This window comes from Melanotaenia boesemani, chromosome 16 (genome assembly GCF_017639745.1).
Source record: "Melanotaenia boesemani isolate fMelBoe1 chromosome 16, fMelBoe1.pri, whole genome shotgun sequence".
In the NCBI taxonomy this organism is placed as follows: domain Eukaryota; kingdom Metazoa; phylum Chordata; class Actinopteri; order Atheriniformes; family Melanotaeniidae; genus Melanotaenia; species Melanotaenia boesemani.
This window is the reverse complement of record NC_055697.1, coordinates 26,398,624-26,416,433: the sequence shown is the minus strand read 5'-3', so window position 1 is coordinate 26,416,433 and position 17,810 is coordinate 26,398,624. Positions and strand designations below refer to the sequence as shown.

The 17,810-nt window shown below is 40.5% G+C and overlaps 1 protein-coding gene across 6 annotated transcripts in view; it reads left to right on the top strand.

Annotated features, from left to right (window-relative positions):
- The window catches only part of ehbp1 (EH domain binding protein 1), a 148,855-nt gene that overhangs the window by 63,062 nt on the left and 67,983 nt on the right, over positions 1-17,810 (top strand). For all 6 annotated transcript variants that reach the window (XM_042009941.1, XM_042009945.1, XM_042009942.1 and 3 more), the window contains 5 exons: positions 3,207-3,385; positions 3,915-3,963; positions 12,610-13,416; positions 14,835-14,876; positions 15,118-15,264. In XM_042009941.1, the coding sequence (XP_041865875.1) occupies positions 3,207-3,385; positions 3,915-3,963; positions 12,610-13,416; positions 14,835-14,876; positions 15,118-15,264 (1,224 nt within the window). The remainder of the gene's footprint in view (positions 1-3,206; positions 3,386-3,914; positions 3,964-12,609; positions 13,417-14,834; positions 14,877-15,117; positions 15,265-17,810) is intronic.

The following is a 17,810-nucleotide window of genomic DNA, read 5'->3' as shown; positions in this document are numbered from 1 at the left end:
ACTGTAGTGAGCTTAACCCCCTCCTCTCTTCCTCTCTAACATCCTTTAACCTCCTTCCATTTCTTTCCCCCCCTTTTTTTCTTTTTTTCCCCCTGTTAGATGTATGTTGTTGACACTGAGGCATAAGGAATAATGGAATCTCTTGTCAGTAGCTTGTATTTTCGGCCCAGGCTGTTAGTGCTGTGTATAATAGTAGCAGAGGAGGAAGAGGGGAGGTTATGTGCCACTGATAGTAATGAAGGTTGCCTTTTCATTTTTTAATATGGAATGTTTGTGGGCCGAGGCAGTGCTCTCTGCTAATCCTACCCTCGAGCCGAGCTAGCTACATGGCTGTGTCAGTGTTACACATACACACACACACACCCAGTGACATTCACACAGACTGATAAAAGGCAAACACACACGTTTGTGCACACCTTCCTTTAGGCAAGACAGCTAACTGTTTGATAAGTCAGGTTGCATTTCTGCTCCTCATGAAAATTTCACTCTTCTCGGTGTTTGTGTCTTAAGGAAATGCAGTCAGTTCCTGTTAAAGATGATATGGTATTTGTTTATTATTTGATGCATATGAAAGCCTGATTGACTAGATGCATTTGTAAACCTTTATCAGGGACACGCGTAATGGAACAGTCAGGGATGCAGACTGAGAAAATTACATCAGTTTTTGGGCTGTGAGGAATCAGTAGATGGGTACCAAGTCACATCCAGTGTGTCGGGATAAAGAAATGTTTCTCTTATTTATTCAGATGTATATTTAAAGTACCATACATCCTGGGTTGAACAAAGAGCCCTCGATTCCAATTATTATTCCATTCATGTTTATATTTGTGCCTGTTTTCTGTAGGCTCAGATACTTATGGATACTTGGATGAGCCTGACAGAATATTTGCCTAACGTATGTTTTTTTTTTGTTTGTTTGTTTGTTTGTTTTTTTGCATGGGCAGTGTTATCCAGGTGTGTGTGTGTTTTCTGCTGGCGAGGGTACAGGGTCTGCAGCACTGGAGTGTGTTGTGTGCCTAATTGCTTTAATAGCACCTGGTCTCTAATCCCAGGTAATTAGAGCGCTCAAATTAGACAGCTACTTTCAACCGTCACTTGAAAAAACAGAAGGGGGGGAAGGCCTGGAGAAACACCACTCCACACTGAAACTCTGAGACACTCTCATATTCCTGACACACACACCGAAACAACAGCAAAAGCTGAGTACAAGCGGAGAAGCAAGTTTGGTTCGGCTGGACACCAGAGACAATGACAATCAATTTAAAGTGATCAAATTAGGTGACCTCTCTCCATATCAGCATACAGTAATTGTAACTGTGTTATAATCAGTATTGGCTTTGACTTCTAATATATTTTTCTTTTTTGTTTGAGCTGCACAAACATATTGTCAAGGTCTTCTAAAACGTGTCTGAAGAAGCTGTGGGGAAAGGTTAAGGCCCTCTTTTAAAGATGAGCTGGAAATGTCAAGTGTCTGCCCCTCAGGCTCCCGCTACCGTCTCCCTGCACCGAGACCGCCATAGGGAACTGCATGACTCACACACATGCATACACTCTGGTACAAAGGTTAGAAATTGCTGTTGGAGATGTCCTCCGGTCTCTTTCATCTGGTTTGGGCCTTGTAGCATCTTACTCTGCTTCAGGCTTCTGGTCACAGGTTAAACTGCAACAATAGATGAGTAGGAGACATCTTGGTACTTGCTGACAACTAATGCTTACTGCCGTTCTTGTCCTATGTATTTGTTTCTACTTACTGACATTCCAAACTAATTATATTTTCATGTCTTTAAATAGGTTGACACGGTTAATCCTGTCATTGTCTTTTATATGTGCTAATCAGAGAATCCAGAATTTGGTCTGAATGTCAATCTTGAGCTTTTGATTGATGTCATTAGTTCATCTTTTCAATATTTTTTTCATTTACAATTGAAACAAACCCCTTTTCCCTTTTTGCAGCCCATCCAAACCTTCTTTAAGTTGTCATATGTTCTTCAAAAGGATTAATCAAGCTCGAGTATGCTCCCCCTTATTCAGTAATTCTTTCTTGCCAATTTCAAATGACAAATATGTCTCCAGTCTTGACTCTTGCATGACTTTGTTTTCTGTTCATGCAGTAGCAAAAAGCTGCCAGCAGAGGGGGGCGGTTGGCCACCCCAAACCTTATGAAGGGAAGAGCAATCTCCACTGTGAGGCTTTAAACTGGGTTAACTACTTCTGATGGTCAATATCGCATCTTTTATTTACCTGCTTCAGTTTAATAAAAGGTTGAACTCAACAATTGTATGCTTGGAAGTTTGTATCTCTGCAGTAACATGCAACAGTGTAATACAGGATTAAACTGGACAATCAAAACAGTGGAAAAGAAAGATGACCTCAGGGTGTCGTAGCATTTACAGTTTGTGAAGCTTGATTAAACTAAGACGTCCCTCCCAAACATATTATTGTGTGTAATTAGATAAATTTATCTTATTTGTCAAATGTTAATGTCTTTGTCTTTCATACAAAAGTAATTTGCTCTTGGATTTCAAACAAATTCCAGTCTTTTTGATCACTGGCCTCTAATGGATTTAATCAAATCTCTATGACACTTTTGTCATTTTCTTTCAGAATGATCTGAGAGAATTAGCCCGTATCAGGCCCTCCATAACCAGATTAGTGAATATCCAGCTGAATAATCAGAATAGCATTGGTTCTGCAGGCTGTCAGAGGAAGACCAGTGTCTCCATACTACCAAGGATTTGTGGGATTTGGAGTCTGGGAGAGGACAGGCTCCTAATGGTGAACGCTTTTAACCCAGATAAGACTTCAAAGGCGGAGCTAATTAATAAGATGTTTACATTATTCACGGGCATACACTGCTTTCTGAATGACCCTTCATTATGAGGTGTGTCTGCCCGTGTGCACGTTCATGCATGTGTGGGCTCATTAAATGCCAGTATGGCATGCAAATTAAATGGGTGGTGGTTGCTAAGTAAAACATTTTATTGAGAAATAAATAATAAAGGGGACTGGGGAGTGATTGGAGGGGTGTGATGTGGACAGTGTGTGGAAATGGGTGTTGTTACTGGTACAGACAAAATTATATTTTAAATAAGAAATCTAATGTTACAAATGCTTTTCTCTTTCCTCTTCTTTTTTGTCTTCAATCACTCCCCTCTTAAAACGACCTCCTTTTTGCCCCGTCCTCCTCCTTCCCTCTCTGCCTGCAGCCCAGCCCGGTCCCAAGCCCAGTTCTCGGAGGGAAACCCAATGCCAGCCAATCCCTGCTGGCCTGGTGCCGTGAGGTCACCAAGAACTACCGCGGGGTAAAGATCACCAACTTCACCACCTCCTGGAGGAACGGTCTGGCCTTCTGTGCTCTCCTGCACCATTTCAGACCAGACGTAATGTACGAACCAAACACACACTCCTATAAACTCTTATTTTATTCAGAATGTAAAAAAAGGATTAAATTAACACAAGCCAGGTTGTGTTATGTGTTCCTGCAGTCATTCTCTTATTTAAATATAGAGCTCTATGTTTATTACCTACACTTATCTTGTTTGCATGTTACTTTAAGTATTCAGTAAACTTGAGCTTCCTTAAATGTTTACCGTTAAATATGTGTGAAACATACAAACGAACAGCAAATGCAGCTCCATCAAGAGAGCAGACATGAAGATAATTATTTAAAACTCTGCTCTGTGTACATGTGTGTGTTTATGCTCATCTTCCTTTGCACTCCAGTGTGTTATTTTTACATATTTTCCACTCTATTAGTTCTGTTGATTGCACTGCTCTGAAATTGCATGTTACAGTTCTAATACCATTACATGTGACGCATATTTAAACGCACCTCTTTCTCCACTGTGTCTCTCCATCTTCTGTTCCTCTGCCCTCCTACTCCTCCTCTCCAACCCTCCCCACCGTTCTTTCAGAGACTACAAGTCGCTCAATCCTCAGGATATTAAAGAAAACAACAAAAAGGTAAGAGGCAGCCACCGCTGGGTCCTTCTCACCACTTACCTCCCTCCCATCCACATCTCTGTTTGGCCTTATTTAGAGACCTGCCATTAATCCCAGGATATGGTGTGTATGTGTGTTTACAGAGTTTGAGGTGGGGAGTTTAAACACACAAGAAGACAAGCAAATATATGTGCTCATACACACACTCTGCAGACAGGTGGTAAAAATAATGACAGTTTTCATGAGATGTTAACCCCTGCTGCGATGTGTGTGTGTCTAGAGCATGTCTTAGTCACCTGGTGATGAGATGGTGTCTCAGCTTGACAACCAGCTGGGAGCTCAGTTTACTGCTGCTGGTATGTGTGTGTTTGCATTGTGGTGATTTGAATGTACAGGTTGTACATGTTTGTTACCTTATTGGCTTGAGGAGGGGTGTCAAACTCATCTTAGTTCAGGGACCACATAAAGTGCAATTTGATCTCAAGTGAGCTGGACCAGTAAAACATCAGCCAAGTAACATATAGATAACAAAGACTCCACATTTTTCATCTGAAGATTAAGATATTTATATTTATTGAACTATCCCTTTGTTCTCATATACACATGAATTATAACTTTATAATCACAAAACATTTAATAACATGTGTAGTAATCCTGACCACATAAAACAAACTAAAGTAAAAATGTTTTAACATGCAGTTTTTGTGAACTCAGAAGTTCATTTTCCTTCTTGATCTGGAAGAGGTAAAAACACCATTTCTAAATATTGACTGATTAGTAATTAAGTTAATAGTGAAATATAAACAGTGATCTTTGGTTTATGACACTTTTGGAAAATCCAACAGGCCCCATGCCAAATTCACCCGGGTACATTATTTCTATTCCTTACAAACAAGCAAAACAGGAGGGTTAAGTAAGACAGATGTAAAAGATATATATATCTATATATATATATATATATCTATCTATATATATATATATATATATATATAGATATATATATAAAAAGTTATCCACCTGCCTTGGAAATGTTTTATATTTTAACAACAAAAATGCAACCTCATAAACAAATTGTGTCTTCACCTGTACCAGATTGGACCCTCTGGTGGGCAGCGTTTGACTCCCCGGACCTTACCTTTGACACCCCTTGGCTTGAGTATCACTGCCTCAGCTGAATATCTCATCTTGCACCCACCTATTTTCCTCCTCGCTCTTCACCATCATATCTGCACATTCACTGTTTAAGGAGAACATTTGCACAGCTCACCGTTTTCTCTCCGTCCCTTCAGCCAATTTACTTCCTCTGCACACACCTGCAAAAATCACACAAATGCACACTACAGTGTTTTTTCCCTCTCTACACAGTCAGACACCTATACAGGCATGGCGCACGGGCGTCCTCTCTTTGGTCCCCGAGGGCTACACAGAACGATATGCGTCGGGTTTCCTGCAGCTTGATTTCCTCTTCTCATACACACTCTGGCTCAGCGATAACCTCTGGTGGCCCTGTTAGGCATGAATGCTACCCTGTTGACAATAACCACAGTGGAGGGAGAGGTAGAGACCCAATCCCATATCTGCTAACTGCCCTCACCCCCCCTCCAGGTGCTCAAGTATCCCTGAAGAAATTGGTTAGATATAAGTAATATGGGAATATGCTGTAGAAGGCGATAGCTGGTGAATAGCTTCAGCACTGTATCAAGCATGTTGCGGCCATCTTCTCTGCAGAGATCTACACCTGGTTCTGATTTTCACAGGTAGATACCTTCTGCTAAGACTCATGTAGCTAATGCCTTTACTACATGTGTATAAACATAGTTGACGATGTGCCAAACAAGGTATTATTCAAAACTTCCCCAACGCTTTGTCTTTGCACTACATTCACTGACTAATGAATGGGTTTGGTACATTTCAACATGTGCTTCATTTATTTATCTTGTCTTTATTACCAATAACTACCGGTGAACAAAACACACTCATGGCCAGAATATTTGGTTTTCCTGTGACATTGTCGCCACTTATTTCACAGAAATTTACTACCCCACAACTTTTTAATCTGCTTCTGAATTGAATCAGTGTCCTAACATTTAGCCCAACACAAGAAAATAACATGGTCACCTGTAAAGCAGGTTCAGGCCAACAGAGGTCTATTTTGATGTCAGGATGGGTGAAAACAGACACCTGTAAGTGTTGATAAAGGAAAAATGTGCATTTATTTCTTCACAATTTGCAATTATTCAGACATGACTTCAGTCAGAGTCGAGACATATTTTGGTTTCTAAAGTGATAATACATGAAAATATTCACTTAAAAGGATTTCCGGATGTGATTTCTCCAGCAGCGCCACACAAGTTTTAAGTGTGTTGTATTTGGTTTTGTGGTTTGTTATTGTAAAAACCAGTTGGGTCAAAACAGAAGAAAAAGGAGCTGTGTCTCGTGTGGTGTTATGTAGCACCCTGAGGATTCTTAACAGAAGAGGGGTGTCCATGATCTTTCCTGCGAGAAAAAAAACATGCATACACTGCTGTGGCCAGTTAATGACCATAAAGAGCAAATATGTAAGACTAATTGCAGGAGCACATGACAAAAGAGGATTAAAGGAGGATGTTCAATGTTTTAAGGGAAAATCTGAATGTTTGAGATTTTAAAAAAAGGCCTTTTTTGTTCCCACATCTAGATGTAGTAGAGATCATAAGGAGTCGTGTGAAGGTTCAGAATTTATTGGATAGACAGCAGAAATGGAAATGTAAAGAAACGAAGACTATCTCTGCTTTTCATAGCAAGTTGATAGACGCCCCCCTTCCTCCTCTCTGTCTATCAGTGAAGAATGATTGCAGTGAGCTCAGACTGTGCTGAATTATGACAGATAAGGACAATCAATAATGGGGGTGCGTACAAAAAAAAGAGAAGGAGTTGAATATTTAGAACATTTACAGCCTTTGAAATGACCCATTTTTAAAGGGTATGTGTATGTGTACCACTTCTGTGGATGATTTTGTATGTATTGACTCATCTTATGTCTGTTTAGGGTTTTGGAGCTCTGATATGTTTGGACCACTTCCTCCTCTGTCTGTTTTGCAGGTTTGCTGTTATATGTGTGTGTCTGTGTGTGTGTGTAATGAGGCCAAGGAGAAGTAATTTGTCATGCCATCTGATAGTGTTGCACCAAGCACTGGGCTGAATCGCCCCAAGCACAACCGCGAGGGGTTGGGCTGAGGGGAGGGAGGTGCTGATGATTGACAACGATAGATAGCTGTCAGTCACTGAGAGGGAGGGGGTGGGGGGGTGGGGAGCAGTGGCCGGGGGCAAGCCATGGTGACATTTAGTCCACATCCAGAGCTTCTTCAGGTAGATGGAAAGTCAGAAAAGTTATTTTACTACACACTTTATATTCTTATTGGACGAAATGTTAATGTTTTTAAAATTCAGAAAATAAAGATTTCTTTCTTTTTTTATTTTCAGATCAAGTTAATGAAGCCATGGCAGCGCAGATCGATGCATATTTTTCTAAAGTTTATACATTATACACATCTGAAACTGAAACCCATTCAGTGGAGAAATCCTCTATTTAATATCACTTTGCCTGTTTAATGCTTCCATTAAGTTCTAGTTTCTATTTCTGCATTGACTTTTGTGGCATAACTCTACAGAAAATCGTGGTCTTACATGTAAGTTTGAGTATCTTTATATGTTGACATGTATTTCAGGCTAAATGTGAAGACTGCCATGTTTAATAATCCAGAGCCAGTCTAGAGTTTAATCTCCCTAATTCAAGAAAGAATTCCAAAAAGCTGAGCTACAACAAGGATGTGTGGTTGAAGCAGTAGGGAAGGAACACCAGTTCATTTTTCTGATGTTAAATGTTTTCTTGCACCAGCTGTGTCTGTGAACTCTGTTCAATGGGCCGCACAGCGCTGCATTCACAATCACTGTTTACAGCTGAATTTTAAAACACTGATTGCAGCTTTATTTACTGATATTGTCAGGTGTCTTATTAGAGTCAGAAATCCAGTTCTTATCGCTGTTCAGTTACATCTGATATGATTTGAAAACAATGATTGGCGCTACAGAGAGCATTCACAAACAAACGAAATCGCATCTAATAGTCGGTTAGACTGTGCGAACGGGGGATTGCAACATTCTTCAGGTCTGAGTTTGTTTCCACATTACTCTTAATCAAACAAAACTAACCTTTTGAATAACATATTCTCCTCCTTGTTGAAGGCAGCACTGCATCAAGAATTACTGATGGAACAACAAAAAAAAGACAACAATCTGTTAATGCATCTGTTGGTTAATGCGGGAAAACCTCTGTTTCTGCCACATAAGTTGTAGTCCACTTCCTGGATTTGGTTCGCTTGAAGTGAACTGAAACCTTTGACTTTGCTTCCTTGATGCACATCAGAGTTTGGTTATGCATGTACACCTCCCCAAACAAACTGGATATTCTTAGCAAACCAATGGGGTTTCGAGGGCTGGTGTGAATGCACCCTTAAGGTTAATTTATGTTCCCTTTATACGTAAATAGGTACATCTGCTCCAAACGTCACTGCCTTCACGCTTTCATGTGTCACTTATGTTAGCATGGTTGTTAGCCAGTGCATCCATCAGAGGGCAGTGCGGAGTTCAGAGTTCATCTCAGAGCTCCGAAGTCAGTTTCAGACAATAGCAAACATGGTGACAGTGGAGGAAATCCTGATAATGTTCATTCTCAGAAAGAGATATAAAAAGAGCCAGCGCAGTAGATGGATATGGTCTGTGTGCCCAATAAATACATCATGGTGGCGTCTTCTTCTTTGATCCTTCTGAAGACCAAATTACTTAGTAAATGACTCAGAATACAGACGAAATGCTCTGTAGCTGTCTTTCGCGTAGAGCATAAATGGGCCTTTAGAGTCCTTCCTTGTTCCTCTCAGTCTTATTATAAACTTTTAAAAACACATCAGAGCCATGTTGTTGCATTGGGTGACACTTTCCTTTACATGGATACCATGTAAACTCTTGTTCATGCTTCAAATTATAATCTAGGAAGCCAAAAATAGCTGCCAACAGCTTTATAATAAAGTGTGATGTCACAGTCCAGACAGTACAGAACACCTAGAGTTGGATTGAAACAGATGTTTTCTGGAGGTTTTGTTGCACAAATTCCAGCCTACTACCACAGAATACTGGACACAGTAGTCATCGTTGTCTCAGTGTGGTATGATCAGAGCTTGTCAAGCTGTAAGAGAATGTATTCGAAGAATAAAGAATGACACTGAGGTCAAAAAGACTGTAGCACATGTCAAGGCGAACATCGAGCCTGAAACAAAACCCAGCTCGAGAGCCTCCCCGTCTCTCCCCTCCTACAACTCTCACTTTCTCCCACTCTCACTCTTTTCTCTTTCCCTTTCTTTCATTTTTGCCTATTGAGCAGCAAAGTTGTCGCTCTCTTTCACAGCCTACCCTGGGCAAGAGGGGAACAATACAAGCACACTTTGCTCCCCTGAATACGTGTTAGAAACCCAATCAGGCCCTCTTCCTCATATTCTTTTTCTTTCACACGCTGTTTCTGACTGGGGGTGTTGTTAAACCGGCTGGCTTTAAACTGCTCTCTGTTCTTTATGAGCAAAGAAAACTCACATACTCATTTCCCTATGCAAGTACTGCTGTTCCACCAGTTGGTACGTTTTCCATCTATAAAAGGGGCAAAACAGGTCAAAGTGAAAAAAAAAAAACATAATTGATTGTAAATTGAGAAACATCTCGCAGTTGAATGCACCGGCTTCTTATTCTCCATTTCTCTCTTGAGCTGGTGTTTTCAGCTCTCTCCGTCTGTTATAGAAACAAATGCAGTTGGAGAAATAAGATTAGCTACACTGAAAGGGATTAATTTTCTCGTGCAGCATAGTGTAGGTGCCATAGCTACCCTGCAAACCCTGTAATTTTCATGTCTTTTAAAGAAGGAACATTGCAGTCTGAATGAAAAACGGTCATCTACATCCTGTAAACCACAGCACTACTGTTCTTTTGTAAGAAGTTTTAGGGCCCTGTATAATGCAGAACTAAGGAGAGGAAATTAGAGAGGAAAACATCCCGTTCCACCACATCCCAAAGGTGTTCTATTGCAGTATTTCTTAAGTAAGGGTACTTGTACACCTTGGGGTATTTGGACACACTCTGTGAAGTACATAAAATAAAGTAAGTCGAAGGGAATTATACAAATAAAAATACTAAGTAGAAATGTATATAATAAAATATGGAATATATTTTATATATATTAAATAAATAAAATAAATTAGAAAATATATTTCTAATATTTCCAAATAGGTTTTAAATAAAAATATTACATTACATTTATATATATTTTATAAAAGTATAAATATATATTTCATGTTTTTTTTGTAGATATAGAAAATATATATATATAATAAATATAGTAACAATATCAAATAAAATAAATGAAAATACAATATGTAAATAAAAAAAATTCCAAAATGATCTAAATGTGTAACTGATGTAAAATATTACTGAAACTGATTTTTCTCTAAAACTTTCAGGTTGTGCATGATTTCTAAAAGGATAGTTTATTAAAGGTAAACATGTTGATAATGTATTTGTCCTTCTTTGCACTAAATCAAAGGGGAAAATGTGGAGTTTTCATTATTTATAAGTTATTATGAAGTTATTTTACTGGTCTGGCCCACTGAAGATCAAATTGTGCTGAATGTGGAACCTGAAATTCACAGTCCTGCTTTAGCAGGTGAAAATTTATTCTTACAGGGGGTGCAATGTTGAAAAAGCTGGAGAACCACTGCTCTTTTGGATTGACATCATTGACTGTGAATGACTGTCAGAGTGCGTCAAACATTGTCATGTTCAGGAAACCAGTTTGTACATCTTACTGGAAGTAGCCATCAGAAGATGCTACACTGTGGACATAAAGGGATGGACACGGTTAGCAACAATACTCAGATTGTTGGTGGTGTTTAAACCACGCCACCTTGGTACCAAGGGTTCCAAAGTGGGCCAACAAAATATTCCCCATACCATTACACCAGCAGCAGCGTGAACTGTTGATACAAGGTAAGATGGTTCCATCCAAAATGGAGACTCAATAGACCAGGCAACGTTTTTCCATCTTCTGTTGTTCAGTTTAAAAGAGCCTGTGTGAATTCTAGCCTCAGTTTCCTGTTCTTAGCTGACGGGGGTCACACCTGGTGTGGTCTTCTGCTGCTTTAAGATTAGAGGTGTTACTGTTGCCTTTTTGTCATTTCCAGCCAGTCTGCCCCTCTGACCAAGGCATTTTGGTCCAGACAACTGTTGCTCACTGGCTATTTTCTCTTTTTCAGACCATTCTCAGTAAACCGTAGAGATGGTTGTGTGTGAAAATCCCAGTTTCTGAAATACTCAGACCAGCCTGTTTGATGCCAACATCCATGCTATCTTCAGTCTCCTCAGTTTGAACTTGAGCAAGTCGTCTTGACCACGTCTATATGCCTAAATGCACTGAGTTACCGCCATGTGATTGGCTGATTAACTATTTGTGTTAGCAAGCAATTCTGTTGTTGATCTACTTAGTTTCTTTGAGTCGTTGTCTTGTGCCAAATGGCCTCTGCTGAGCTTCAGATCATGAACCTTTGCCCACACTTCTCCTGTACAATTTTAAATATGCTGGTCAAATCTGGACTTCATCATTTCTAGTCCCTGAGATGCCACTGATGATGTCCTCTGTGATGCTTTGCAGTTAGGCTGAGTTATTTATTTATCAACTTTTCCTCCTTTAAACATAGAGTTGTGTATTTCTATTAAGCTCAGGGAAAGCACCGGCAGTCCAGGATATCCTGAGTAGACACACTCAGAACTGTTTTAGTCCAATAAAGTTTTTTGTTTTTTTTATTAACTCATAAGGATGTTAATGTGTTTGGTGAAGGAGGAAACTTAAAGCAGGACAGGACTAAGAACAGTTGGCTCTTTAAAAACATTTCTGGGTGTTTGGAGAAAAAAAAGATCAAGAAATAGAATCTGGTAGAGCGACTGAGAGATTGATCGTCTGGAGAGATCTGTGGAGGCAGTGAAACAAACGGCTGCTGCAACAGGTTGGAATTAGATCAACACTATCAAGCAGACCAGATACAAGCTGTGATATCTGAGAAATGGATGAGGAGGCTGCGTGTGCACAGGAATGGAGGCAGCGTGTGTGTGTTCTGTTAATCTATTTATTTACCTGTCATTTGCAGTGATAATGGTTTTCATCCCTTCTCTCTCTGTCTACGTCTATCTCGTGATGGGGGATTGGTTTTTCGTGTGTCACTTGATAATCACACCTGTATTTTCTCATCAGAGTCTAATCAGACCAATTACACGCGTGGTGGAGAGGGTGGGTATGTTGATGTAGGGACGTGATAAGGACACACACTCACACACACTTTGGGATTAAGCTCTCTGTCTTGGGATATCTGCGTTTCTTATCGAGGACAACCATCCCTGACATGACCCGTCAGTGGCCATGTCAGAGGTGTCACATAGAGTACACGCTTAGATCATGCAATGCAACAAATCCAACTTGTGTTTAAAAAGAAAGCAGACTTCTCACACCTTAGCTCCCTCAGTTCTACCTTTCTGGTTTTGGGGGTTATTTGTTACATAACTGTGTGTTAATGTTTACTCATGTCCTTGATTTCGCAGGCGTATGACGGCTTTGCGAGCCTGGGGATCTCTCGTCTCCTGGAGCCATCAGACATGGTGTTGCTGGCCATTCCCGACAAGCTGACAGTGATGACCTACCTGTACCAGATCCGGGCTCATTTTTCGGGCGAGGAACTCAACGTGGTGCAGATAGAAGCCAACAGCAGTCGAAGCACCTACAAAGTGGGTGACTTTGAAACCGATACAAATGCCTCCATCGGCCAGGACAAGTTCTATGCTGAACTGAACGATGTGCAGCATCGTCAGGCTAACTCTGAGCTCGTTACATCTGCTGGGGACGTTCCCACCGAATCCAACGGCGCCGAAGCTGCAGGGGAGAATATGATGGAGTCCCATGTAAGAGTAGATTCGACCAGCTCACCGACAGCAGGGCCTTCGCAATCCTCGCCTCCCATTCCATCACCACGCACAGTATTAGCCACCGCAGCTACAAACTCAACCCACATGACGCCGCCAGGCTCAGAGGACAGGGGGAACCTGCTCAAAGCTAATACTTTAGACCTCAGCGATTTACCACAGAGAGTGGAGAGAGAGATGGAGAAGGAAAGACAACAGAAGGAAGAGGGGGGTGAGGATAGAGGAAAGGAAGGTATCGAACCAGGGTCCCCAACCAGAAGAGGAACCTCCTCTTCCCACTTGCCACCTCACCAGAAACTGGGCTTCTCCTATAACAGGGATGCTGACCTCATGAAGAAGAAGAGGGCCATTCTGCGGCACTCTGAGTCAGAGCCCACCACAGACATCGAATCTTCTCCAGTCAACCACACAGATGTCACCACCAAACTGGTAAATTTCCTGTTTTTTTTTGTTTTTTAATAGATAAATTCCTCTTTGTCACACCTATTGTGACTCAGTGTTTCTCCAGTTCCTCAAATTTGGGAACAGTCCTCTTAGTGACAGTGTTCTCATGTTTTTGTTACATTCCCATGTAACTGCTTGGGGATTTGAACTGTGTTTCATTTGGATGCCAGTGCCTGGTAGAGTTTTAGCTGAGTTTCTCCCTCTGATTTTGTTATGCTTCATGTGCTCATGTGGATTGGTGCTTCCTGACGTATGCAAAGATCTTCTTCACTGCACATATCCCTGTACAAAAGCCTCTCGTAAAGAAGAGGTTAAAATAACTACTGGACCTTCTGTCTGTTGTAGACTTATTTTTGCCTCTTAAGTCGGGTATTAAGATTCCGACAACGTTTACCTGCAGGTACCTGCTTGGCCCCTAAATGGATTGTTCATGTTTTTATCCTTGCACCCTGGCTTTGATTGATACTTTCACAGCGACGTCAGTCATAAGACAGAGGATGCAGCAAACATTCATTCCCTCCTGGTGCTCGCTAAGCTTCCAATCCCAACCTCGTTGATACCACTGCTGAGATGACCGTACTGAAATTCTCCAATTCTGCATTAGATGTTGTCGTTACCTGTCTCATTGCCAAGAACCAGACACATCCAGGCCGCGGCTCCTTAACATGTGGCGACTACAGAAAGGCGCCCAAGAGAACCCCCCTGCTTTGACATTTCATTATATTTTTCATTATATTTCTCATCCCTGCAGTTGATGACAGTTGGTGCCGTGACTGCTCAGGCGTGGCGATGCTTTGCACAGAGCAGACATCATCTCGTCTCACACGCTGACACACACCTGTATGAATGTGTGTGCACCTGCTCACACACAAACACGCTGAATGCAGCGCTGCCTGTGTTTGTTAACCCCAGATTACCGCTTCTTGTTTACAAGTCGAAAGGTCACAGGGTTGGAAGGGAAGGGGGTACCAGGGGGGTTATGACAGCCATGACACCCCATTTTTGATCCTCTGTTATGTAGTTAGTGGGATGTATTCTCACCTGCTTCCAAACCAGATTGAAATAGTTGAAAAGATAAACAGCTTTCAGTGTTAGAAACACATTCTGCCTCATGCAAAAACGTACTTTACCTTATTTGCTCCTCTCCTGGAGATAAAATCCAAAACTACTGTGTTTGTTTTGGTCTCCTTTTTAAAAACTGTTATGCTCTCCAGACCTCTGGAGCCAGTCAGAGCTGTGAACACAGCTACTAACCTGCCCTCTTACCTGGGCAACAGGTCTTACTCCTTTTCTACCTTCCCTTGTAAACTAATCCAGGCTCAAATCTCAATGTTATAAAAGCTGGTACTAGTAATTTTTGCTGTTAAGCTCCTGTAGTTATGTTGCATTTTCTTTTTTTTAAGGAGCCATCACCTGCACCTGCATCAAGTCCTCCAGCTGAGAAAGTGAGTTATTCTTTTAAAACTGGATTCTGTACAAAATGTGTTTAAATTTCAATTTTGAAAATGAGAAAAAAAAATAAAAATCTTCCTCTGTCATATACATATTTCATACTTCATATACCAAGTGATAATAGAATATATTCCAGTGATTAAATCACAACTATTTTATCTCACAGGGTCATTAGTCAAATGAAGCCTTTCCAAACTTTAACTATCTGATCACACTTATGTTTTTTGTACACAGAAGGCACTCTCTCGTCAAGAGGAGTTGAAGGAGAGAGCCAGACTCCTCCTGGAGCAGGCACGCAAAGACGCCGCCATGAAAGCAGGCAGCAAGAACGTTCCCAACTCGGCCGTCACTGCACCAAACAGGGCTGCAGGCGTCTGCGATGTGAGTCAAAATGCTAGATGCGTGCACTTCTGGGTTGAAACGGTTTACTTTTCTAACTAAAAGGAGTGAGATGTCAGCCAGTTCTGGTGTCATTTCTGGTTAAATATTCATTTTTGGTTTGGAAAATGAAAAAGCGAAGTTTTAAAGTGACAACCATGACAAAAGCTGGTCAAATGATGCTAGTAAAATTCACAGTAATGCTTCCTTTATTATTTATTTTACCTTAACTTAGGAAACATGCCATTTTACTTATAAATAAAAGATATAACACCTCCCAATTTTTTTTTATTATTAAAACACTCAAAACAAGAACTTGCCTGAACATCATAGACAAAGCAGATGAAGAGAGGAAAAACACATCTAGAAAAATATAGAAAAATGCTAATATTATCCTTTACATGTCTACCTGTATAATTTTACACTAAAATACTCAATTATACACTTTAACCATGTTTGTACGTTCATAATTAAGATGTATTCAGTCTCAGAAATGACATGTTTTTACATATCCTGACAGCCAAGGAGAGTTTGGTGAACACTGCTAAATAAAATCTGGCATAAATGTCAGCCTTATTGATCAGTTTTCTTTAAAATCACTTTAAGATCTTAGAATAAAACAGAAAAACATTATTCCTCTTTGGGATAATGCTGTAGACTTAATCAGTATCACTATTCATTATAGTCGGAGCATATTTTTTATTTAACTATTTCCTAATCAACATCTTTTTAGATGCAATGATTATTTTCTATCATAGTAGACGTAACATTTGAGGTTCATATAATAAATACAGTATGTGAAGGTGAGTGTCGTAAGCTGTCATATTTGGAGTAAACAGTAATTGAATTAAGATGTGAGGAGATTCAGATGTTGTTTCCATTATGTAGATGTGTATACCCTTCAATCAGAATATTACATCCTTTACGTCACTTGCTCCAGGCCCCAGGAACAATAGTGTGTGCACCAGCCTCTTCAACACCTTCATTCCACTTCCACTGTTCTCTGTTTGCTGCTCACTACACTTCTAACACTCTGAAAAAGCCTGTCTAAACTGTATCATCCTCTGGCAGGCTGCTTTCATGAACACTTTATGAACAAGCTTTGAGAAGGAGAGACGACTTTTTCTTATTAACTTCTGCTGAAACTCTCTCATGGGCTGCTGAACACCACAACCTGAACATGTCAGTAAAAAAAACTTAAATGTGGATGGACTTTGCTCCCTCGTTCCACCCACCATAAACACAACTCTTTCTCTCTTCAGACTCTCCCTTTGGTCATCTTGACTCTGCACAATTTTTATGACATTCCTAACAAAATTTTCTGCCCCCTGCACTTTACCCTGGCATACCGAGAAAATGCTGTACACAAACACCTGTCAGCAAAAGTACATTCACTGTAAAAGAGAGTTAAGAATCGCTGTACTGAGGCTAACTAGACTAGAGAAGATGCGAGTGAAATTGCCAGCTCTGAACTAAGCACGCTCCACTACACATAATGTACTGGGAGGAAAGGGCACGCTGATGAACCAAGAGTTACTCTGGGAAAGCACCGCGGTCAAATCTTCAGTCACGTTTCCAAATATTTCAGAGAAAGTAAAGAGGTGAAGAAGAAGCAAAAAATGTGGTCTTGTGAGAATTGTGACGACAAGAGATTTGAGGGTAAAATGAAATAAATACCTTTTGGTAATGAAATATCTAAAAGGCAGCAGCCGTGTGTCCCTGCATTTGCTGCCTCAACCCTTAAAGAGAAATATGCCCTTGAATTAGATGTGTTTTCTCTCCTCTTTTTTTTTTTTTTTTATAAGAAAAATGTGTGTGTTTGTGTGCCAGCCACAGAAATAACCGTTTCAGAATAATCTGAGGAAATAAATGAGGACCTTCCAAGGACTGGTGGACGTTAAAATTCTTCAGAGGAAGAGAGCAAATTAAAAGAGGTTTTCAAAGCTGTTGCAGCGCTGATATATTTCCTCAGCGAGGAAAAGAAAGGTCCTCCTCTGTCCCTTGTTGTGTGGCAAGATGGCTGACTTCACTCAGATTAGCTCCTTAAAGTAGCCAGACCTACCCTTCAAGTTTTTTCCCTCTCCCCTCTCCTCTTGATTTCCTTACTCATTTCCAAGGACAATTGGTTAATATTGTCCCCCCCAACACACACACAACACACCCTTTGCATAAGGGAAGGAATCAAAACAGGGAAGGGTGAGAGGGAGATATTGAATTGTTTACACTTTTTTTAATCGAAAACATTGATCAAAGGAATACAACTGGCCTCGAGGCCAATGTGCTGATAATTGTTAGTGATTCAGATTAGATTACTTGATGTCTTGTTTTGATTAGCATGAGTATGTGTGTGTGTCCCTGTTATCAGCTGGAGAGGCACAAGCCTTTCCCATTTAACTCTCCATCTGTCTAAGTAGGTGCTTTGCTGTTTAGCATGCATAAGGTATCATTTAATTCAATTAAAGTCAGCTTCTAGATGTGGGGGAGAAGAGGGGACCACATTAGCTGTTTTAGGGGTTCAAAGCTTTGAAATCTGATAAATGGACCAGTCA